This window comes from Choloepus didactylus, chromosome 23 (genome assembly GCF_015220235.1).
Source record: "Choloepus didactylus isolate mChoDid1 chromosome 23, mChoDid1.pri, whole genome shotgun sequence".
Lineage (NCBI taxonomy): Eukaryota > Metazoa > Chordata > Mammalia > Pilosa > Megalonychidae > Choloepus > Choloepus didactylus.
In genome coordinates this window covers 9376490-9399264 of record NC_051329.1, presented here as the reverse complement: position 1 = coordinate 9399264, position 22775 = coordinate 9376490, and the positions used below count along the sequence as shown (strand labels likewise).

At 57.6% G+C, this 22775-nt stretch overlaps 2 protein-coding genes across 3 annotated transcripts in view; one reads left to right on the top strand and one right to left on the bottom strand.

The window, feature by feature from the left end:
• Window positions 1-11045, top strand: part of TMEM120B (transmembrane protein 120B) — a 39693-nt gene extending 28648 nt beyond the window's left edge. The window contains exons 7-12 of the mRNA XM_037816788.1: window positions 6716-6781; window positions 7295-7356; window positions 8461-8553; window positions 9417-9481; window positions 9671-9739; window positions 10078-11045. Of these exons, the coding sequence (XP_037672716.1) occupies window positions 6716-6781; window positions 7295-7356; window positions 8461-8553; window positions 9417-9481; window positions 9671-9739; window positions 10078-10185 (463 nt within the window). The 3' untranslated portion in view covers window positions 10186-11045. The remainder of the gene's footprint in view (window positions 1-6715; window positions 6782-7294; window positions 7357-8460; window positions 8554-9416; window positions 9482-9670; window positions 9740-10077) is intronic.
• Window positions 11046-11652: 607 nt separating this feature from the next.
• On the bottom strand, window positions 11653-22318 carry RHOF (ras homolog family member F, filopodia associated). 2 transcript variants are annotated; one of them, XM_037816789.1, is made up of 6 exons: window positions 21630-22318; window positions 21267-21354; window positions 15649-15795; window positions 14315-14424; window positions 14098-14232; window positions 11653-13287 (listed from the first exon to the last, which is right to left on the bottom strand). In XM_037816789.1, the coding sequence occupies exons 1-6, from the start codon at window positions 21747-21749 to the stop codon at window positions 13129-13131; spliced, it is 759 nt and encodes a 252-aa protein (XP_037672717.1). In that variant the 5' UTR covers window positions 21750-22318; the 3' UTR covers window positions 11653-13128. The 2 variants fall into 2 exon arrangements, with proteins under 2 accessions (XP_037672717.1, XP_037672718.1); XM_037816790.1 differs by lacking the exon at window positions 15649-15795 and having other exon boundaries at window positions 21630-22308.
• Between the last annotated feature and the right edge of the window lie 457 nt (window positions 22319-22775).

Sequence of the window (22775 nt, the reverse complement as noted above, 5' to 3'; positions counted from 1 at the left end):
CGAACTGACTTAACGTGATAGGACGCTTTATTTTTTTCATTACAAGGAGCAGGCCATTGGGACTGGCTTCAGGTAAGGCTTAATCCAGGTGTTCAGACAATGTTGTCAGGACCCAGCTTCTCTTTTTCGCTCACCTCTGCCTTCCACTGTGTTGCCTTCTCAGGCGCCAGGTGGGGGCATCCAGCAGCTGCAGGCTCGTGTCATTATTTCTAGCATCCCCAGAGGATTAGGGCATGTTCCTCTCTCCCAGGAGTCTCATTGGGTCCCATTGGTGCTGCCCGGATCCCATGCTCTTCCCCAAGCCAATCACTGTGGCCAGAGAAGGCACTGCTGTGATTGGCTGGGCTTAAACCATGTGCCCAGCCCTATGGCCATCATTGGAGGTGGTTCCCCCCCAAAGCACAGAAGGTGGGTGTTGGGGAGTGGAATGGATTCTGGTGGCAGGTGTGGAAGGGTCCCCCCAGGGAGAGCAGTGGGGAGGGTGGGAGGTTGGAGGGGCTGGACAAAACCTGCCTTGTCAATGCGTTGGTGCCAGGAGGGAGGAGACCAGGCTGGGAGGGGGACTCCCGGGTTCTAGCCCCAGTGCTGTCACTGACCAGCTGTGGGGCGGTGGGCAAGGCGTATACCCTCTTCCAGCTATTTCAGAGCCCCCTGGGGTGGGTGGGGAGTGATTACGTCAGAATGTTGCTGAGTGAATCCAGTAATGATTGGGGCCCTCTTGTTTACCATCTCCAATGGGCTGCAAGTGTGAGAGGCCCCCCTGTTTCCTCTCCATGTCCTGTCTGCTCTGCCTGCTCTGCCTGGAGGACCCGTTTCCCAAAGGTCTGAATCCCTTTGGGGTGAGCATTTGAGCTCCTGCTCACGTTCTCACTCCTGTCCTTTCCTGAAACAAAAATTAAGTCTTCCCAGCCCATCCCACTTCCTTCGTCCTGGGGGCTAATGGGAGCAGCTGGGAGCAGTGGGCTTCAGATCGGTAGCACCTGCCAGACCCCCAGTAACTTGCCTTCTCACTTTTCTGCCCCGTGGCCTCTCGCGGCAAGTCCCCGCCCTGCCCAACCTTACTCTGACCAAAAGCCAGGGTGTGGGGTGGGGGCAGCTCATGACTCCTGCCCCCTTTAGAAAAGAGCTGTGTTTCTCCGGCTGCGCATGCACTCTTCCCAGCCACACTGTTTGGCCATTTCAACATCTCATGTGTTCGATAACTTCCTCACTTTTTATATCAATTTCCTCCTCTTCCTCCCTTTTCTTTAATACCACACTTTAAGCATTCATCAGTTGATGGACACTTGGGTTGCTTCCATCTTTTGGCTATTGTGAATAATGCTGCTGTGAACACTGATGTGCAAATATTTGTTCGGGTCCCTGCTTTCAATTCCTTTGCCTTCCTGTTTTTTTTAACTTAAAAATTGATTTATTAAAACAACAACAATTTTATTTCACTACCATAAATGGAAAACAGGTATCATTTGCCGGGAACAGAAAACAGTGTAAAGGTATCTTTTCATTCTCATCGTATGAGTTACTGAAGTCAGTTACTCTTGCTTCCTGAAGGCCCCAAGGCCTGTTCTCACTCTCTGTGCACCTCTGTGCAAAAAGGGAGATTAGCAAGTCCTATGGGGCGTTAAAGATGGACTGTCATCTAACTGAGACTCTCCTTCGCTTGGTCAGGGGAACGGAAAGAGAATTAAAAAGGTGACTTCTCTCCACCTGATTCGCTGTCACTGAGTGTCCCACGTCTGGTATCACCTGTAATTTGATGGTACATGCCCCATGCTCTGGGAAACACTGAAGTAGAAAATTGTACCAAGTAAATAACATTCACACCTGTCCTTCAGCTGTGAATCCTCCTGATTTGGGGTGTGGCCGAAGGGAGCCAGAGTAGTGTATGATGGGGAAATGGGGCCAGGGCACTTGACAAGACTTCTCTGTCCACGAATTCTCTTCCTTTATCCATGGGCCTGCTACAAGTCCAGGAGTTTCACCCTTCTGCAGGACTCATAAAGAGGGTGCTCCAGGACAGTAACAAGCGAGTTCAGTAACAAGTCATTAACACTTTAGTATGAGTTACTTTGGTCAGCTGTTTTTCTAGTATGACAAGCTGTGGATGGGCGGTTGCCATGGAGAAGGGAGCAGGACTGCATGTGTGGTCCCGGGAAGTGTGGGACATACCAGAATTGAGAGTGATGCTAAAGCCCCACTTGCCTAACAGCTTTGCAGGGACTTTTCCCAGGGCTGCCCTGGAGTTCATGCTCTGAGGGAGAGCAGGAAGGGCTGTTCCTTAGCTTGTGATTTAAGCTTTGTTTGTGTTAGCTCTGATGCTCCCCACCCCCAATTCATCACAGCGTCCCCCCAAAGCATCTCCAAAGTGCCAGACATTTAGCTAGGGACTCTGAGATAACTCGCAATCTGTGTCTTTTGAGAACACCCATAGCATATTTAAAGATTCTGTGTGGCTAGTACAGCTCAGTTGTAGTAGCAGCCCTGTTCCTCCAGGCCTGTCTCCAAACACTGGCTTGGGGGTGGCAGGCTGCGATGGGGCCGGGGGAGCCCAAACAGGTCCTCATCTTGGATTGACCCCAGGAGCTGACACCAATTTCTGGGGGAGGCGAAAAGGCAGGTGGGCTGAATCTGGGTGACTAAAATTTGTGATTCATCCTCCACATCCACGGGAGATGTGGCCTGCCCCCCACCCAGCTCCTCTTCCGAGCGGATTTCTTCTAGGGGGCAAGCAAGGGAGATGTGTTTGAGGTTTCCCCTCCCACACGGCCCCTTACCAGGCAATAGCTAAGAACCCAGCCCAGGTGAGCACATCAAGAGAAGGGAAAGGAGAAAGGAAAGTTCCAGATTTGGAGGGACACTGCCCCTCTCATCTCACTTGGAGCCCCCAGCCAGCTGAGGGCTTGGACCCTGTAAACTCCCCACAGTCTATTGCAATGAACGGAACCCAAGCTCTGGAATGCGGGAAGGTCCTTGGGGGCTACCGGGGTTCTAGAGACAGTGGGGCCAAAAAGATAGGGCTATCTTTCGGTCCGGCTGGGCCTTGTCATCCTGTTCCCTGTTGAACCTGAGGCTTGAATTGGCACATCGGGTGCAGTCAGGGAAGCAGGTTTAGTGAGGGTGGGGGCCACTGCCTGGCGTGGGATGGAGCCCTCCTTCATTTGTGGCTGATGCCTCCCATGTGAGATGTAGCTCAGTTGGTGCAGTAAGCAAGACAGCTTCCCTTGCAAGTTTTGCAAATACCAAAAACCCACCCTGTGGGGTCTAAACAAGGAGGGCGGTATATAGGCACTTATACCTGGCATGTTTCAAGGAGGTGAAAAGAGCTCAAATGGTGTTACCACACACCCAGTCTCCACACTCTCTTGTCCGTGTCATTGGCCCCCAGCAGTGGCAGGTGAACTTCCAATCACACCAGCAAGGAAAGAGGGTTCCTTTTCCCTGGGAACCAGCTGGGATCCTCAGGCAGATTTCTGATTGGCTAGGTTCAGGGCATATGCTCATCCCTGAGCCAATCATGTGGTTGGAGGGACCTGAGCTCCTATTGGCCAGCTCCACTCCAACCCTCCAGACTGAGTGTGGGGGTGAGGTGGTTTCCCCGAAAGAAAACCGCCACAAGGGGTTGACTGACAGGAGGGCAGAACGGCAGATGTCCATTATAGTTCGTTCTGGGCCAGAACAAACCAGCCATCATGCTGGCTTTTCTGGCAAGCCAGCCCATGGGTTCCTGGCTCAAGGTGGCTTTCACTGGGGCCTTTGATCCGAGGGTGCAGGGGTGGCCAGCAAAAGAGGGATCCTCAGTGTGCCAGCCGCTCCCCCAGCTGCCCAGACAGCCCCAAGCACAAAGCCAGAAACGGCTGTGGATGAGAAGTGACCGGTGCACAAATTCACATGTACCTCCGTGGCTAAAGAGTCCTGAAGGGAGGTGGGTGAGCACATGATCCCCAGATACCAGCACATGCTGTCCCTGAATTCTGGCCACCCCGTTCCCTCTCTTCTGGGGACTTTGCTATCTGCTCATAAAACATAGTCCACAGGTTCCTGCAAGCTTCGTTTTTGTGGCAAAAGAGGCCCAGAGAGTGACTGCCTAGTGGGTATGAGTTTCTTTTTGGGGTGATGAAAATGTTCTAAAGTTGATTATGGTAGTTGTACCACTGTGCAGATGTACTAAAAACCACCGACTGGATGAACTGTATGGCATCTGAATTAGGTCACAATAAAGCTGTTATATAAACACACATACATATGCATACACACACGCACACACTGAACCCGCCCAGAGCCCTAGGTGTGCAGAGGGACGGTTGTGCGTGTGCCTGCGTGTGCCTGCCGTGCTGGGCAAGGAGTGATTTCCAGCCCCACCCGGTGCCACTGAGCTCTGCTGACTGGTGGCATCGGTCGGAGCTGGGCTCTGGGCACAGAGAGCTGCAGCATGAAAAGCTGCTGCTCACTCAAGCTCATTGCCCAGCGTCTGTGTGTGGCTTAGGCCACTCCCAGAGAGGGAGGGGGCATTTTTCAGGGGAGCTTCGGGGAGTAGGACAAAGGAGGAGCAGGGTCCGTGGCTCAAGTGCGGCTCTGTGGAGACCCGGGAGGCTCCAGAGAGACTTCCCAGTTGCTGATCGAGCTGAAAGTCAGGATCGCAACCAGTGGCCTCCTGTCTGAAAACTGGAGCCCAGAGGTCATCTTGGATTGTGACAGGCGGAGGGATGTGGGTGGGGAAGGGACAACGCGCATCTTATCCCGTCCCTGCGAACTCACGTGGCATGTGCAGGGCTCTTCTGTCTCCTCTGCTGGTGGCATCCAGACCAGCCACTGCTTTCACCAGTGGCACCTCCTGGAGGTCACTTCATTCATTTCAGCGTTTATCAAGTGCCTGCTGTTTGCCTGGTGCTGTTAGTGTCAGGGATACAGAGCCACACAAAACCTTGTCCCTTCCGATAACCCTTGAGAAGCTCAAGCTTGGACATCTAATTTATGCCCAGAACCATTGTGTGGGCTGTAAGGAGAACAGACGGGGAAGATCCAGCCCCCGTTCTTAAGATGGTTATGTTCTGGTTAGAAGGTTCTAAGACCACTCAAACCCACAGAACCTTAGGGAAATGCAAATTAACACCTCAGCAGCACACCAATTCTCACCTAATAAGATGGGCAGAGATTAAAAAATTTGGCATCTGGTGATGCTGAGGGTTTGGGAAACCAGATACCCTCATATATGGCTGATGGGAATGTAAACCGGTGCATCTATTTTAGAGAGTGTTTGGACTAGTAATGCACATACCCTTGGGCTCAGTCACCCACTTCTTGGGCTCCACCTGCGAGAAACAATGTCGTCGTACCAAGGGATCCCCACAAGGATATCACAGCAGCATCGAGGGATCGCGGAACCGCCAAAGAGAGGGTGGCAGAGCTGCACCTTGGTGCGCCACGCGGCATTTAAGAAGCCAGAGACACATCTGTGGACTCTGACCTGGGAGTCATGACCAAAAAGCCAGTGGCAGAAGGATTTTAGTTAAAAAGAAAGCCTGGTCTGGTGTCTCCTCTGGCTTCTCCTCCTGGTTCCTCCCTCGTGTGAGTGGCAGCCCTGTGCCCCGCCTCCCCAGCCCGCCCCAGTCATCTTCCAGGAGAGAATTCTGGAAGGAGGAAGGTTGGCTCTACTCTACCCCACTGCCTAATCCCTGTGAGGAAGAGCGCGAAGCCTGTCTGCTCCCCAGGTGTCTGGAAAGCAGATTGCTATGCATCCCATCACATTGCATCGTGTTCAGATAATTGCACTCCCAGGGAGGAGCCAGGGAAGGCCACCAGAGGCCTGTGACAGCCTCAGGGGCTGATGATCAGGCCCTCCTCCTGTGCCGTGCGGTGGGAGCCCCGAGCTGGGGGAGCGCTGGGTTCTGACAACAGGGTCCCTGCCGATTCTGGGCTGGGTCCGTGAGGCTCCCAGGTCCGTGAGCTGTGTCTGAGATGCCACCTGGGGAGTAGGTCTGTCACATCTCTGTGTGGATAAGCATGTGTAGCCCCAGCTTTGTGCACATGTGTGTGTGTGTGTGTTTATGCAGACGTTTGTTGGGCACCTGTTCTGTGCCAGGTGTCACAGATGCATCAAAGAACAAGACAGTCAAGACCCTGCTCGTGTGGAGTTTGTGTGTGTGGGGGGAAGGGGGCTTAGATAACAAACTAGTATGAGGTTAAATCATTTCAGATAGAGCCGAGCTCCATGAAGGAAACAGGTGCTGTGACCAGAGGGAGGCTGTCGGGGGCCGGGGCTGGGGAAGCCCTCTTCCAGGAAGCACGGTCTCTTCAGAACCCGAATTTCAACCAGGCAAAGGTGTTGGAGCAGAGAGAACAGCAAGTGCAAAGGCCCTGAGGTGGCATCTTAACAACCGAGAGAGGGACGGGGGGACAGGACAGGGAGGCTGCAGCACTTCGAGACTGGTACGGAGTTAGGGACGCGTTCCCAGGGAGCAGGGACTGTTCCTACACGGGACACCTGCCTGAGCGTGTCTGTGGGTCTCTGGGTTCACCTGTGTGGGGCTGGTGTGTGGTCCTGCATCTGTGAGAAGGGCAAGGTCACTGCCTGGGTCCGTTTCTTGCTCCCGGAAGCTGTTCCTCGGTTGCCTGTGGAGCGGCTCCTGCACATGCCAGCTGGGAGCCAGGGGCCTCCCGTGCTCCTCCCACCCTCCTCCCACCCTGAGTTCCCTTTCCTTCTTTTTCTCTCTCCAAGAATCAAAGGCTGGTGGGTGTCACACCACTACGTCTCCACGTTTCTGTCTGGAGTGATGCTGACTTGGTGAGTGCTCTCCTCCCTGCCCCACGACTCTGCTCCCCTCCCTGGGGGCTGGGCAAGGGGCTGGGTTCACAAGTGGGGCCTTCCAGGGTGCTGGCCTGAGCTGACTGTGATGATAGGAGAGAAAATGTGAACTTGCATCTGCATGAGAAGCGTGGCGGCAGGGCCCCTGCACTTGGAGGCTGGACAGGCTGGAGAAGCTGCTGGGAGCTTAGCAGCAGGAAAGGAGGGAGGGAGGGAGACTGGAAGACAGAGGCTACGTCAGCTGGGGACTTGGGCTTCAGATGACTGTGTGGGCTCCCTTGGTTCTAGAAAGGACATAAAGCAGCCATGGAAAACAAGCTGGCCCTCTCAGGGGACACTTTGGTGATAAAGAAGGGCAGAAGTCAGGGACCTCCATTTAAGTTTAAAATCGCTCTCTTCTTGTGGTGGGATAGAGATGGGGCCAGAATACATTTCTAAATTTCTGGCTTTGCAGATGCTTCACCTTTGCTTTTTCCTGCCTTCTCCCTCCAGGCCCAACGGACTCATTTATCAGAAGTTTCGCAATCAGTTTTTAGCATTTTCAATTTTTCAGAGTGAGTGTCCTTTGTGTGGATTTGGGGAAGGGGACACACTTTCCCGTGGCCCTTGGGGGGTTGGTTGTGTCCCTAGGTGACAACAGGGTGAGCCTGGGTGAACAGGGGCTGAGGCTGGGTAAGGGCCAGCGGGGCGCTGGTGAGGGTCCGGCCAAGTTTGGAAGAGTTACTTTCTGTCCCCGTCTGGTGCCCCACCCTCACCCCGGAGAGGGGGCCCCGACTCCTAGCCACCCCTGGAGCCTGAGTGGCTGCCTTTTCCTTCCACAGCCCCAGGTAAGATTGGGCCAGGCTGTGACCTTTGGGAGCTGAATAGTGTTGGGGCACTCACCTTGTTTTCCAGTTTTAAGTAAATCCTCAAGGTGGCAAAGATGTTATTTTTTTCATTTAAGAACAGCTCTGGATTTATGTGCAATAAATTTGCCCCAGTGTTTGTCTCTGGGAAGGGAGAGCTTGGAGAGCTGGGGACAGGGAGAGATTTACTTTTCACCAAAGTACTGATTTGTTCCTTTTGAATTTTATACTGTGTACATATCACCTATTCAAAATCTACAAGTTAATTTTTGAATAAATATCTGCTTGCAAACAAATACAAATGTACAAAGCTGAGAATGGAAATTATCCATATCCCACCCTCAGGGATGATGACAATTAATAGAGCTGCGTCCTTTCCAGTGTTTTCTTATTCATAAATACACACGTAAACATGTACTGTATTATGTGCATTTTACAAATGTGGGATCCTTCTGTGCACGTAGCTTTGTTTATAATCTATTTTCTTTTCTGTTAATTTATCATGGGGATGTTTCCATGCTACTACATACAATCCTACCTCCTCACTTTTAACCATTATGAAGTATCCCATTGAACAGAACTGTCTCTTGCCATGTTTTGACACAGCATGGGCACATCATGAATTCCAGTGAGCATCTATTGAGTGCCTGCTGCATGCCTAGGCAAGCTCCAGAAGTTTCTACCCTTGTTTGGGCCTAGATGGGTTCTCAGGCAGCCGAGCTCTCTGTATTCCAGACTGAAGTGCGTGCGCGTTGTGGGGTGGTGGTGGCGCTCGGAGCTCCCCGCACTGAGCCGGCGCTGCGCCCCTTGCAGGCTGTGTGCAGTTCCTACAGTATTATTACCAGAGGGGTTGCCTCTACCGGCTGCGGGCCCTCGGGGAGAGGAACCACCTGGACCTCACGGTGGGTGAGTAGTGGGACTGGGGAGGGGGCAGTGGGGAAGCCGGCTCAGCCCTCCCTGCCCCCCAGATTCCATCCTGACCCCCCCAGGCAGCACTTCTAGTAAGACCCACCATGCCAGGTGTCATCCTTCCAGTTGCTTTTCATAATTCATCACGGATCCATTTCAGCTGCCAAGTGCGAGGGCCAGCGGTGGGCCAGGCCACTATGCTGGGCCTCGGGCTTGTCCTTTTTAAATGTCTATTTTTTTTGGCTGTGTTTTGTAATATACATAACGTTAACATAGTCTTATGCATATATAATTTATAGGTACATATACATATAAATGTGTATACATATGTATACACAAATATACATTGGGGTGCATGCTTAACTTGCATGCTTGCTGAGCAGCTGATTTGGGGTGCTCAATCAGAGAACTTTGGAGAACTCATTCTAAACTTTTGAGGGTAACTGTTGTAACAAAATCACTCCCTTTAGAGGTGGCCATTTCCATCGGATTACTCTGCAAAGTAGGCCCTACTTTGTCAAGACTTGACTAAATGGTGGATGCAAAAGTCTGTGATAAAATGAGAAACCCTGTGCCAGCTAAGGAGATTATTACAAAGATAGCACCTGCACATCAGGGTGTCATAGCCGGCAGGCCACTTGGGGTACGGCAGGCCCCTTGGATACGGTGGAGTGTGGGTGAGGCCAGCACGCCTGGCGCCAAGGCTTGCTGCGTTCTGGTGAGCTCCTCAGTGAGCACACTCAGCTGCCTGTAAAAGGGCAGGGCGTCCACCCCCAGGTGTGTGTGTTGTACCTGGCCCAGGCAGCAGGGCCTTGGGGACAGTGGGGCCCCTCACAGGGTCTCTCCTCCCGCCTTTGCAGAAGGGTTCCAGTCCTGGATGTGGCGGGGCCTCACCTTCCTCCTGCCGTTCCTGTTCTGTGGCCACGTGAGTCCCCCCGCTCCGGCCGGGGCTGGGCCCCCTGGGGTCCTGGTCCTGGGGAGCCGGTGGCCCTCTGGGCCTCGGAAACTGAGGCCCCCAGGGTTTCGTGTGGGTGGTGGTCAGCATCTCGGGGTGGTGGGCACCGGGAGCCCGACCCCTCTCCCCGTTGAGCCAGGCCTGCCTCTCCTCTCACAGTTCTGGCAGCTCTACAACGCCGTCACGTTGTTCCAGCTCTCCAGGCATGAGGAATGCAAAGAATGGCAGGTATGGGGTGGGGGCTCCTGGGAAGGCCTTGCTTCCCCGGGCTCTCTGCGGAGAGGGCCTGGGAGTGGTGGGAGGACTGGGGAGGCCAGGGCACCCCAGTGGGCAGTGGGCTATAGATCCCAAGGATGCCCCCTCCACTGAATGCTCTGGGGGGCCGAGGGAGGGGCCTGGCCTGGCTCTGAGGACCACCTCCCACCTCTCCCCCTGATGCTGGCAAAACCTTGCATTTTGCAGTTGGGCCCTGGGCTGGGGTGCCCTGAGGTCTCTGGGGTGGGGGGCCTTTCACCAGGGGAAACTGGCGAGAGCCTGCACAGCCCCTCTGCCCTCATACCTGCCAGGTGTTCGTGCTGGTGCTCACCTTCCTGGTCCTCTTCCTGGGCAATTTCCTGACCACCCTCAAAGTCGTGCACACCAAGCTCCAGAAGAACAGAAGCAAGATGAAGTAGCCACGAGCCCCAGGACTTCCATGCCCTCGGGCCCCTGGACTTTGAGACTCTGGGGGCCGGCCCCCGCTGCCCCTTTGCTGCCCAGCTGTGGCTGCCGGCAGCGGCCATCTCAGGGGCCCCTGGCACCGTGGGGGACAGGGCCGGGGACCGTGACCCAGCCTGGCCGCACAGCCCCAGCCGCCCCGGCCCCCCTATTTATGAGCCTGTTTAACGCCGGGCCCTCCCCACTGCCCTTGGCGGGAGCCGAGATGGGGCCAGTCTTCCTGGGGAGGGGCTCGAAGCCTCAGGGAGCCCCTCGCCCTCCTGCCGTCCTCCGTGCCCCACATGGTGGGGTCTGCACGTGCCTCACTGGGGTTGGATTTATGCCGAACCCCGACTTACTGGGGCCCAGGCGGGGGCTGGGATCCAAGCCTTCTGCTCCCTGGGGCGCCACCCCTCCCCCGGCCCCGCTGCTTCTGCTGTAAGCCCCCCGCCGCGGCCTCCGCTCCCCCCCGGGTGAGGGGATTATTTAAGTTCTCAGAGAACACTGGCCGCCTCTGCTCTGAGTTTTTCGTGCCTTGGAGATTGGGGCCCCACCTCCCTGAGGCCTGGGGGGTGGGCACAATTGGGAGGGGCTGTCCTGCGGTGGGAAGGTTTGCTTCTCGGGGGGTCACCACCAGAGGGCGCCCCGGCCTCCGGAATGTGGGGGCGACTGGGGGCATTTCCCGGACCAAGCTTGGGTCTCCACTGGGGGTGTTCCCGACACCCTCTCCTTAGCCCACCTCCCCAGACTCCTGCAGCACGTGCCCAGCGTTGGCCAGGATTTAGGCATCAGGGAGGCCTCCGCTCCCCACCTCCCTCCCTGCACCTCACAGGTTCTGGAGGGTGGGGGCTGCGTGGGGAGTGGGCCAGGTCACCTGGTGCGGGGGTCTGCACTGGGGGAGGGGAGCCCCGGGCGGGTTGGATGCTCCGCCCTCCCCATGCGGGGGCCCCAGCTGCCGCCTTTCCCGACAAATCCACTGGGACCAGTGCTCGCAGCTGGTGGCCACAGGTGTGTTTTGTTTGACCCTCAAACGGGCTTGGTGTTTTTTTTTTTAATTAGTTTAAGTTTTCAAATATGAACGCACCCCTCCCTCCCACTCCAGTGCAGTTCCACATAAAAAATTCAAATTTCTACTTTCCCTGGAAAGATGGAAAGATCTGGCAGCATTCCCGAAGGGCACGTGTGGCTGGGGCTGAGCCGCTTTCTGGGACAAGTGCTCGCTTTCCTGTCTGCTGCAGACCCACCTCTCCCTTTTATTCCTGCCCTGCTTTGCTCTTTGGGTCCCCATCTGGCCCATTAGGCACTTGAGTTTGCCCTAGGCTAGGAGAAAGCAAACTGGTCCTTTAACGGGCCAGACAGCGAATATTCCAGGCTGTGTGTGCCGTATCGCAGTGTCACAGCTCCTCGATTCTCCCGCTGGAGGGTGAAGGCAGCCAGGCAATGCATACGTGAATGGGCACGGCCATGTGCCCATGAAACTTTATTTACAAAAACAGGCAGTGGCCAGATTGGGCCCACGGGCCACAGTGTGCTGATCCCTGCCCTTGACCATCATTAGTCCACAAGTCCTTGGCGTCTACTGGAATACATTGTCTGTGGGGTGCACCTTCTGCTGACTTCCCAGGGCATGGCAGGGTTTGGGGGGACCCAGATGGGGTGGGCGGGGTTTCAGTGTTCTCCTGCCCTGGCCACCTGACCTCTGGGAGGCTCAGGCTTCCTGGGCAAGGGGGGTTGGTGGCATTAGAAACAGGGAGGCAGAAGCAACCTGAAGGTGTGGGCCCCTCTTGGTAAGCGGACTCCTGAACCTCACCTCAGAACCAAGCATTCGATTTGCTGGGGCACTTGTTTAGGAACCTCTGGGCAGCCCCCCACCCCCATACACACTCCACGCTGAGCTTCCAGAAGGTGGTCTGGGGCTCAGGAAGCTGTGGTTTAACAAGTGTCTCCCGGTGCTGCTGTCGCAGAAGGCTCAAGGGCCAGCTCTGAGTGGGCAGGGGTCCATCCAGTCCCTTCCCGTGGGAGGCCAGGATGGTTTGGTTTGGGCTCCTGAACTTGACATTCTGGTACAAGTGGCGGCTGGTGGGGCCAGAGGGTAGCCATCGGGCTATTTAATTGGCCTGTCCTGTCCTCTGCAGATGGGGACACAGTCCACAGAAATAACTGACTTGCCCCAGATCACGCAGGGAGCTGGTGGGATCTTCATCTTGAGCTTCTGGCAGTGTGGGGTTCAGGGGGGAGGAGACTGAGCAGGGGTTCAGGTGGGTGGTCGGGGGGTCCACTCTGTGCCTTTCAAAGACCGTTTCTTCTCCCCCTTGGGCATGTGGGCCCCACTGAAGGCTGAGGTCCGCTGCGTGGGATGGGAGGGCAGGTGGTGCCTGGAGCCGGCCCCATGTCTGGGCCTGTGCTCTCTTGATAGGCCGTGGCCCCCGTGTTCCCAGGGGGAAGGAAGGAAGAAGCTGGAGGATGTGTCGGTGCCTATCTCAGGAGCCCAGAGAGGCAGCGGGCTGGGGGACCACGTGGAACACTGCCAAGTCCGTGAAACACACAAGGCTTTTAATTTCAAGCGTACACAGATGTGCAAAATGGAGAGGACGCCACGTGGCTGAGTGGGAGCCGAGACGAGGGCACTTGAGTGCCGGAGACAGACGCCTTTGCTCACACCCCACAGGACGTGCTGTGGTCGGGGTGCGAGGGACGGGAACCCAGCCCCCTCGTTCCCCACGGGGGGCCACAGCTCCAGCGGGAGCCTGGAGATCAGTTCATGGTCAGAAGCCCCAGCCAGGAGACAAGAGAGTTCCAGAAGGACTGAAGACACCTGGGGCTGACATGCCAAGCTGCACCGGCCCCGCAGGAGCTCGGGAGGAGCATTCTGGGACCCGGGCGCATGTGTCCTGCCGTGGGGACCGCCCGGGCCTGGTGGGTCACAGCAGCAGGCAGAGCCGGTGCTGTTTCTGGTTCTTCTTCAGCGCTCGGAGAGCGACCCTGGCAGCCTCTCGGAACACCTCCTCCACGTTCTCCCGAAACTTGGCGGAGCACTCCAGGTAGAGGGCCGCGCGGATCTGCTCGCAGGCACTCTGGCCCTGGGTGGGGGGGAGCCAGGGTTAAATGAGGGGGGCCTGAGGCCTCCTGACCCCCTCCCAGGGGGCTGGCTTTGGGGGCCGCTGGGAAGGGGCCTTGGCTTGGGGCCCCTCTCCACTGTGTGTCCCCACCGGCCCTGTCCGGTGGCTGTCAACAGCAACGAGGCCTGTCTGGGCTGCTGGGGGGCCTCTGCCTGGCGCCCCCAACCCCTTCAGCCGCAGACAAGAGGCTGAGTTCCGAGAACGGGGTGGTTGGCTGGGTCTCAGGCCTGTGGCAGGAGTTGAAGCATCAAGACCAAAAGCCCTTTTTCCACACCTTTTCTGTTCTGAGCTTTCTATTAGAATACAAGAAGATCTTTATTTTGTTATTTTTAAACTAATGTATATTAATGTTCATTTCCTTTTTATTAACATTATTATTAATATTCCTTTATGTTCCTTTTTTTCCCCCTATTTATTTTCCCATGCCTCACCCAAAAAACTAGAGTTTGCAAGAGGTAAGGTAAGGGGACCCTACTTTCCAACCTGGCCTCCCCTCAAATCCCCTCGGGTAGCCGGGATGGGACCGTGGTGAGGGGCGCAGGTTCAGGGCTGTGTGGCCCTGAACAAACTGCTTAACCTCTCTGAACTTAACCCCTGCAAAATGGGGATATTAACAGTAGCAGCCTCAGGGTGATAAGACTTAAATGAGGTGAGTAACATGAAGTGCTTCCATCAGCGGGTAGCAGGTAATTTTAAATTATTAGTGGTAGAGCCCTGCTTGCTCCAGCTCCCCCTAAAGCCACTCAGGCACCCGGGTTGCAGAGGCCCCACCTGCGTGTAGGTGACGGGCTCCAGCTGGGCAGCCCGGAGCTTGCGCAGCTGCTCCTTGTCCTTCCTCAGGTCCGTCTTGCAGCCAATGAGCACCATGGGGGTCCCGCGGCAGAAGTGGGTGACCTCAGGGAACCACTGTGGAGAGAGAGGGCGGGGCGTCAGGGCCAGTGCAGGTCGGGGCACCCCCCTGGGAGGCTGGCTGGGAGGGAGGCCTCACCTTGATGAGGACATTGTCAAAGCTGGTGGGGTTCATGACGTCATAGCAGATGAGCACGAGGTGGGTGTTCTGGTAGGACAGGGGCCGCAGCCGGTCGTAGTCTTCCTGCCCTGAAACCAGAGGGGTACCCCGTCCCTGAATACCCCGAGTCCCCTCTCCGGGCTCAGACAGGCCAGGTGCAAGGGCAGCTGGGGGTCCCCGGACAAGTGACTTGGTGCGTCTACAAAGGGGGATCGGACAGGAGGGTGATAAGCATTAGACAGAAAAGCGAAAACGCGCGCAGAGCCAGGCCTAATCACAGGGTACGCCTGGGAAAGTGCGGGCAATTCCGGCGATGAGTCCTCCAGGCCCCGCGGCTCAGGTTAAAACGCAGCCCTGGGAGGCAGACTGTGCCAGGGCTCAAACCCCTCCCATCCCCCAGAGTCAGATTTTTTGGGGGGCGGGGGGAGGACGCTGCAATTAACCGCATTCCCAGGTGATTCCAAGGCCTGAGGGTTAGTGGGCTCGGGGGCTGCCCGTCAGAATATGGGGGATGTTTTCAGTCTCTCCCCAACACCACCTGAATCAGAACTTGGAGGTGGGCTTGAGCACGGGGTCTTGACTGGGTTGGGGGTAACTTTATATTGACAATTTCACACTTTACGGAGAAATGGCAGGAAGGGGATAGAACAGGCCCTCGCTTTACCCACAGGTGAGCACTTCGGTTTCTGAAGCTGCAGACATCCCACGCCTTACCCCCGAATAGTTTGAGGTGCATTTTCTCAGAACACCACTGGGGTAGGAGGAGCCCCATGGAGGCACCAGAACTCGGACCCCACGCCCGGCCCATTTGGATTCCACATGTGTCCCCAGTAAGACCCTTTATAGTTCTCTTCCTGGTTTAGGAGCCAGGCTAGTGTCCAGCATCACACTTAGTCACAGGCCTGGTGCTTAAAACTCCCCAGAGAGAGCCAGGGACCTGGCAGGCCCATGGTGACCCCCAGCCCCTTCCAGTCAAGGGACAGACTGGAGCCCCCGCCCTGCCCCCAGCTGCTGTGGGTGCCTGGGGAGGCGTCAGCTCCCTCTGCTCCCCTTTCCTTCTTGGCCAAAGACTTCTAAGGACAAGTGGCCTCTCCACTTGACCACAGCCAGACCACATCCTGCTCCGGGCCCCACCCAGTAACAGGGTACAGCCACCTTCTTCCTTAGCACCGGGGACTCCCAGTGGCCCTCAGCCACCTCCCCCACAGCACCATGCTTAAGGTCATGGGTTCGAGTCCCAGCTCTGCAGCTTCAGCTGTGACTTCTCCTGAGAAACGACACCTCTGGGAGCCTTAGGCCCCCCAGGAACCTACCTCCCAGGGTTGTCACGAGCCAATGCACCCCATGCATCAGTGCTGCAAGAGTGTGCAGGGAACAGGAGGTCTGTCCAGGTGGCCTTCTGTCCCACACTGCAGAAGGGGTGAGGGGCCGGGCGGACGCAGACCCTCCTGCCCTAGAAGCTGGGGAGGTACCAACAAGATGGTGGGAACGGGCCCAGAAGGTCTCTCCAGCCCAACCCCCCACTAAATGTCCCACCCCTCAACCTCTGTCCATGCCTTTCTAGACCTGCTGGGTCCAGCAGGGTCACCACTAGCCACCTGGGGCTATTTAAATGGAAATTAACTTTAAAAACTTAGGTCCTTGGTTGCACCAGCATTTCAAGTGCTCAGTTATCACACATGGCTAGTAGTTACCACAATGGACAGTGCAGAGAGAGCATTTCCATCGTTGTAGAAAGTTCTAGCAGACAGCTCTGTCTCCATCTTGCCATCTCCACCACCACTGTCCATCTTTCATGCCCCTCCTCCCTGGTCTCCTGCTGTCCCTCAATGAGCCCACTCCCCACTGGGCCACAGGAGGGATCTTAAATCACAAGTCAGATTCTGCCTCTCCCCCAGCCTCAACACCGTCAATGGCTCCCTACTGCCCTTTGTACAACATCCAAACCTGTTCCTGTAGTCACGTGTCCTGGCGCCCACCGACCTCCCACTCAGCTCCTCCACGCCCCCTCACCCACTGGAGTCCAGCCCTGCTGCCTCCTTGCTGCTCCTCAATCCCACCTGCCCCTCTTGTGCCTCGGAGCATTTGTACTTGCCCCCCCCCCAATCTCTCCCTTCATTTTCTAAGTGCCTCCCCACCCTGGGTGTCTCTGAAACTGCACCAAAAGGTCTCCGTTGTACTTCCTGCCACAACCGTACCTATACCTGTACTTGTCTACTTCTATCTCCCTATGGACTGTGAGCACCACGAGGGCAGGACCCTCTGGGCACCCAGGAGGCGTTCAGGAAACACCAACTGGATGTGGCTTTGACCTTGGTCAACTCTCATCTACCGCAGCAGATAGGGGCCGAGACATGCCTGTTAGGTTTAGCAACTACGGCCTGCGATGACATGCGTCCGAGTGGGTTCAGTCGAGCTGGCAGAGGGCAGAAGTCAGGCTGCGGTGGGCGGAAGGAGGAAGCCAGAGGTTGCGCTTGGACCGCGGGGGCCAGGAGCAGTCACTCCAGCCTGCTCTCACCTCAGGGCCTCGCCCTCGCTGCTCTCCCTTCTAGAACAGTCTCCCCCCAGTTGGCCACATGGTTCCCTTCAGCTCGCTGCAGCCAGAGTGCCTCTCCCGACAGCTCTGAAATGACAGCTTCCTGCATAGGCTGTCCCACGACCGCAGCGGAGTCCTTCCTAGCACACACCAGGACCTGACGTCACGCTGTTTTTCTGGGGTTTTGGGTTTGTGTCCCCACGAGCACGTCAGCCCCGTGAGGCCAGGGGCTGGGTCTGAACTGCTCACTGTCACATCCCCTGGCTCTAGGCCAGAACGCAGGCGAGCTCAAAAATGTTTGGTGACTCAAGGGCCTTTTGCTTCCATGACCTGTGTTAATTCAGGCAGCCACCTCGGAGGGAAGCGGGCACCCCGTCGGCTCCTGACTCCAAGGTCAGCTGGCTGCCAGGCTGCTCTGGCGCCAATTCTTCTGGTGAGCCTTCCTGGGAATTACTCTCTGGACCTCAGTTTCCTCATCTGTGAAATGGGGATGGAAGACGTTGCCAACTCTTGATGCCAATAAAAATAAATGGTCAATGATGTATTTGTCAATGAGTCCTCACTCCTTCCTTGCTAGGACCTATTACCTGCATAACTCATCACTCCTCACCACGACCCTGCAAGAGACACCTGTTTATTATTCTCAATTTACAGATGTAGAGATTGGAGCACAGAGAAGTGATGTGACTTATTCAAGGTCACACAGCTAAGGGGAAGCTTTGTAGATGACAGAGGACCACTGGTAGGACACCTGGGGCTGGGAGCTGCCCTTACCCCACCAGCCCCAGCCCTGACCAGGTAAGACAAAACAGCTGCCAACACAGCTATCCACGGGAAGAGATGGACTCTAGGAGGGCATGGGCAGCCAGCCGGGACCCCGGCTCCTCTTCTGAGAGGCCTTTCTGGCTTGACCCTGGCTGGCTCAGCTTTCCCAGGTTAAGGCCATTGACCCAATGGCTCCTCGGGAGGGGCCCCATGTACTGCTCCACCCTCACGGATGAGTCAGGGGAGCCCAGCTCCACTAGCAGGCTCGTTTGGTCACCTTGGCACCTTCTCCCTGGCCGTCAGTTTCCTTATCTGAGAAAATGGGTGACAACCCTGCCTCAGATACTGGAAGTGAAAGGATGGGGTAGGCTGGGAAATGCTGGGAAAGGTGAGGGGCAGTCACTGTGGCTACACTACAGGGGGCTGGGTAGGGGGTTCTCACCTCAGGATCTCTGGACCCACCATGATGTCAAGCTTAAAGGGGCCAAGTCCTGGCCCCTAGACACACAGGGGTCTGACCCCAGTCTCTGCAGACGGGCTCTAAGAAGTGAAAAGAAAAAGCCCTGGGTGTGTGTGCAAAAGCATGCATTTGTTTCTGGAGGAGAAAAATCTCCTCTTGCAGCTGCCCATCGTGCTGGAGTTGGCAGCACTGGGGGGGTGGGGGGGTAGGGCCGCGGAAGTGAGGTGTTCTCCTCCCAGGGGCTACTTCCTGTGTGGCTCTGTCTTTCTGGAAGCAGGAGTCTCTAAGGCCAAGGAGAGAGGGGGTGTCATCAGGCCACAGCAGTCCCCAGCTCTGAAGGGCCTGCACAGAGCAGGTGGTTCCTAGCCCTGGCTGGAGTGCTGGCAAGGGGAGGGGTGCTGGCAGTGTGAGAAAGGGAAGCTTCCAGAAAAGGAACCCACTTTTACTAGCTTTGCTGGGTCCGCCCACCTGTGTTTCCGCCCCAGAGCTAGGAGGAGTTGGGGTTGGGGGTTTGAGCTGAGGCTACCTTCTGACTGACCCAGACACCACTCCCCACGAGCCTCCAACACTCCTGGCTCCCGTGGCTCCTGACACCCCTCCTGTCCCCTTAGAAACACACACTTTTCCTTCTGTTCCCATCTCAGGCTGGGAAGGGGACCATAGCTCCCCACCTGCCTGGGGCAACCCCCAGCCCATCCCGGGTCCCCACCCCTGCACCTGACCAACCCCAAGGCCCAGATGAGGCCGGTCTCTAGCCAGTGCCTTACACCCCACCTCGCCCCCACCTCGCCTTGGCCCGGGAAACTTCAGGCTTCACCACAACTTCCTGCCTGAGGGTTTCAGGGCCTGGCGGGTGAAGCTGCTGGGGCCACCGGCTCACACCCCGTCCTGGTCTGCTCCCCATCCGCCCTCCCTCCCCTGCGGGCCCGCAACTGCTTCCGCAGGATGGAGACCCCCGCGGGCCGAGCCCTGACGCCACCCAGCGCAATCACTTGGTCCTGAGAAGGGACACAACCATCCTCCCAAGGCCACCCCTGTTCCACAGCTCTGGCCACACCTGTTGGAGAGATATCCCCACTGGGTCCAACCCATCAAGTTAGTTCTAGAACCTTCTACAACTACCTCTTCTAGTCTCATCTGTAGCTTGGCCACCCCCCTCGCCTCTGTCCAGCTGGTCACCTGGTCGGGCTTTTCCGCCACATGCTCCTAACCTCCGGCCATCCCAAAGGTGGGGATCATCTCGTACTGCCCTGGTCACCCAGATCCTCCCCAGGGCTGCCTGCCACACTCAGATTTACTGTTCAGCCACCCAGCCATCATTCCTCAAGCTTGCTGTCCACGGCAAGCACAGGGGAACGGCCCGGTTCCTCCCTCACGTGGCTCGCTGGCCAGGGACTTTCCTTCCCCCAGCTGGGGCTTCCCCCGTCACAGCGGGACCCTGGGGGCACCCACACTCCCTCCTCCCCGAGTGCCCCTCCTTGCTGGGAAGCCAGCCTACCCCCCAAAGACTACATCGGGGGGCCTACTTCCCCCACCCCCCAGCTCTACTCTGCTGCTTGGAAGAGTCCTATCTCGGGTGGGGGTCAGCACCCAGCTCTGCAGGACACGGATTCAAGACAATAGCTCCAGACACGTTCTTTGAGCATCTTTCTCCGGCAAGGCTGGGAAAGCCAGCCACGGCACCTGCTCTCAGTCTGACGGCAGCGGCTGCCCTGAACCTTAAACCACCAGGATCTGATGGGGGAGGCCCTCAGCGCAAGGGAGAGTGAAAACTCCCGTCTGATTCTCCCAGGGCACTTGGGCGAGCTGTACCCCCTCTTGGACCCACCAGCACTCTACCCACAAAGTTTGATTAATGAAACTGCCCCTCTCTGGCTGCGGTCAGGACACAGGTGAAATCAAAAGCTCCTAGACACACCCTGACTTCTCCTGCCCTCCAGGCCACGCCCTTGGGAATTCCTGGCAAGTTTTCCCAGCACCCCCTTCCGTAGGCTGGGGGTGTGGCTCTGTTCTGGAAAGAGCCCGGCAGGCCTCTCTCCAGCCAGGGAGGGTCCTCAGAGGCCAATGTAGGGGAGGGGTGACCGTATAGCAAAGTCAGGGATGGAGGTGACATGAGTGGGGGCAGGGGATCCTGGATTTGGGCTCATCCCATTGTAAGTTGCAGATCTCAGCTCACACATACAAGGACTGGTGGGCAGGGCAGGGGGACCTCCACGACATGTTCCATGCAGGCCACTCAACACTGAGTCACGGAGGCTGGAGGTGGCCCCACCTGGGATCCCGACCTTCGCTCCCCAATGTTGACTCAGCCCAGGGGCTGCCAGGGAAGAATGGAGGCTCCCGGAGGGCAGGGCCCAGGCCGTGCTAACCAAGTTCTCCCATGGCTGTGCTCTCCACCTCCCACCCACCAGCCTCCCCAAAGAACAAGAAAAAAAGTTCACACCGCTCTCCTGCAACCAGCATAAATCTGCATGTGCTAGGAGCTGCAGGTAGCAAGTAGGAGCTTATTCAGAAATAAGAGTCTCCTTCCCTAGAGCTCCCTTCCTTCCTCAATTCATTTTCTAATGTTGCCTGGTTTCTCCCCCAGGGAACCAGGAAAACCCAGAACTGCAGCTACAGGATCCTAAAAGCACAGAACTCGAAGTAAAGACCACAGGACCTGATCTCAGGACACAGAACTGGAGGTCCCAGCGTCTGGGACCCACAGGCTCTGCTCTGGAAGCAAATATTCTAGAACCACAGGCCTCAAATCTGCACACGGAATCTGCGGATGCCACAGCACCCTGCACACGACATCCAGAAGCCACGGGAGGCAGGACTGTAGCCTATGGTTTTCTAGAACCACAGGATGGGAACTAAACCATGGGTGCTCAGTCCTTCAGTGCTGGGAGGAGTGGCCCTGGACTCCCCTCATCCAAATGCCCACTTTTTACAGATGGGGAGACTGAGGCCTCAGAGTGGTGGGGCCGCCAGGGTCACCCAGCCAGGCGGGGCCCCACGGGACTCCCACCAGTGCCCAGCTCGGCCTCCAGGAACCATGGAGATGTCAGGGCCTTGGAGAGGCTGGTGGGTGAGGATGCTCCCACATGGAAAACCCTGCAGCCCGACACTGCCCCTGTCTCCCCCCCACTCCCACACGGCCCAGACCCCCGACGCGCAGGCTCACTCACCCGCCGTGTCGTAGAGGTTCAGTGTCACCTCTTTGCTGCCCACGGTCACGCTGGCCGTGTACTTCTCGAACACCGACGGGGCGTAGCGCTGTCGGACAAGGGGTCGGGCTGGTCTTCAGGTGGAGCGGCGGGGGCCCGGCTGTACGCCCCTCCCTCCACCCCCCACTACCCTTATTCCACCCGGCTCAGCCCTCCTCGCCCCGCCGGGCTCTGGAATTCCCGAGGGGCGACCCGGGGTGGCGGCCTCCGCTCCACGCTCAGGGCGCCAGGGACCCCGGAGTCTCGGCTCGGGGGCGCACAGGGGCCGAGGGCCGCCCCTCGCTCCCAGGAGCCCAAGCCCGCCCGCCCCCCAGCGGGCCTCACCTCGGGGAAGGAGCCCTGGCTGTACACCATGAGCAGCGAGGTCTTGCCGCAGCCGCCGTCGCCCACGATCACGATCTTCAGCTCCTTCCTGCCCGGGCCCGCGGCCCCGGGGGCGTCCATAGCCCGCAGCCGGCAGCACCGGCGGCGGCTCGCACGGCAGTGCGCTGGGGCTGCCCCGGCGAGCGACCGGGGCGGGGGCGGGGCCTCGGGCGAGGCTCCGCCCCTCCGGAGCCGGCACCGCCTCCGCCAGGCAGCCGCCCGGGCCGACCTCCCAGCCTCAGTTTCCCTCCTGCCGGCGTCCGGGCCCGAGGCGTCCAGCTCTCAGCCCCAGGGAAAGTGAGGCTGAGACCCCGGGTGCTCAGCGCCGCAGGCGCAGCTCCCCCCCGTGCGTCACGGCGCGCCCCCCGCCGGCAGGACCCCAGCGTTTCCGCCGCTCCGAGCAGGGCGCTCCTGATTGGCGGGCGCCTCCTTCCGGCAGGGACTCTCTGATTGGCCAGCTCGCCCTCCCCCGTCGAACCGGGACTCATCGATTGGCGGACTGTGCCTCCAATATCGGGGTCCGAGAACAGGTCTCAAGCCCTGCAAAAAGCGTCCCAGCTTTGCTCCGCTAGCTGTGCGGCCTGGGGCAAGCCTGCCTCTGGCCTGTTTCCCCACGGGAGGTGGCGGCGGCGGCGCCAAGGAAGATATCGGCCCGCGGACATACCCACCCCCCCACCCGCCCCGACTCTCGGGGTCGCCTGGGTGTGCAGGGTTGGGGGTGCGGAACGAGGGTTCCGCTTACCTGGGCCCTTCCTGGGGCCGCAGGGTGGACGTCTGGCGCCCTCTCCCGGGCCCAGGTGAGCAGCCACACTGTGTCCTGTGAAGGCCCCAAGCCACGCGGTAGGGAACCTCCTTCCCGTGGGGGCCAGATGTGTGTGAACCGAACCGGCACCGTCGGAGGCTGGGGTGACCCGGGTAGATCTAGTCCCATGACCAGCCGGGCCCTGCCTGGTGTACTTTGGGAAGACTGATAACTCCCACCCAACCAAGCAATTTAAAGCTTTCTCTCCCAGTAGCCCATTCCCTGATCAAAACTGACATTTATTGAGCACTTACTACCATGTTCAGGTACTATCAGGGCAGCAGGCTAAGACCCCTGGGACCCTG

Coding starts and splice junctions, on each gene's coding strand:
- RHOF (XM_037816789.1), bottom strand. CDS start 21,749: ATGGACGCCCCCGGGGCCGCGGGCCCGGGCAGGAAGGAGCTGAAGATC. Junction 14,425..15,648: donor GCTCGTGACAACCCTGGGAG/GTAGGTTCCTGG, acceptor CTCTGGTTTCAG/GGCAGGAAGACTACGACCGG. Junction 13,288..14,097: donor AGCCCGTCACCTACACGCAG/GTGGGGCCTCTG, acceptor CCCCCCACCCAG/GGCCAGAGTGCCTGCGAGCA.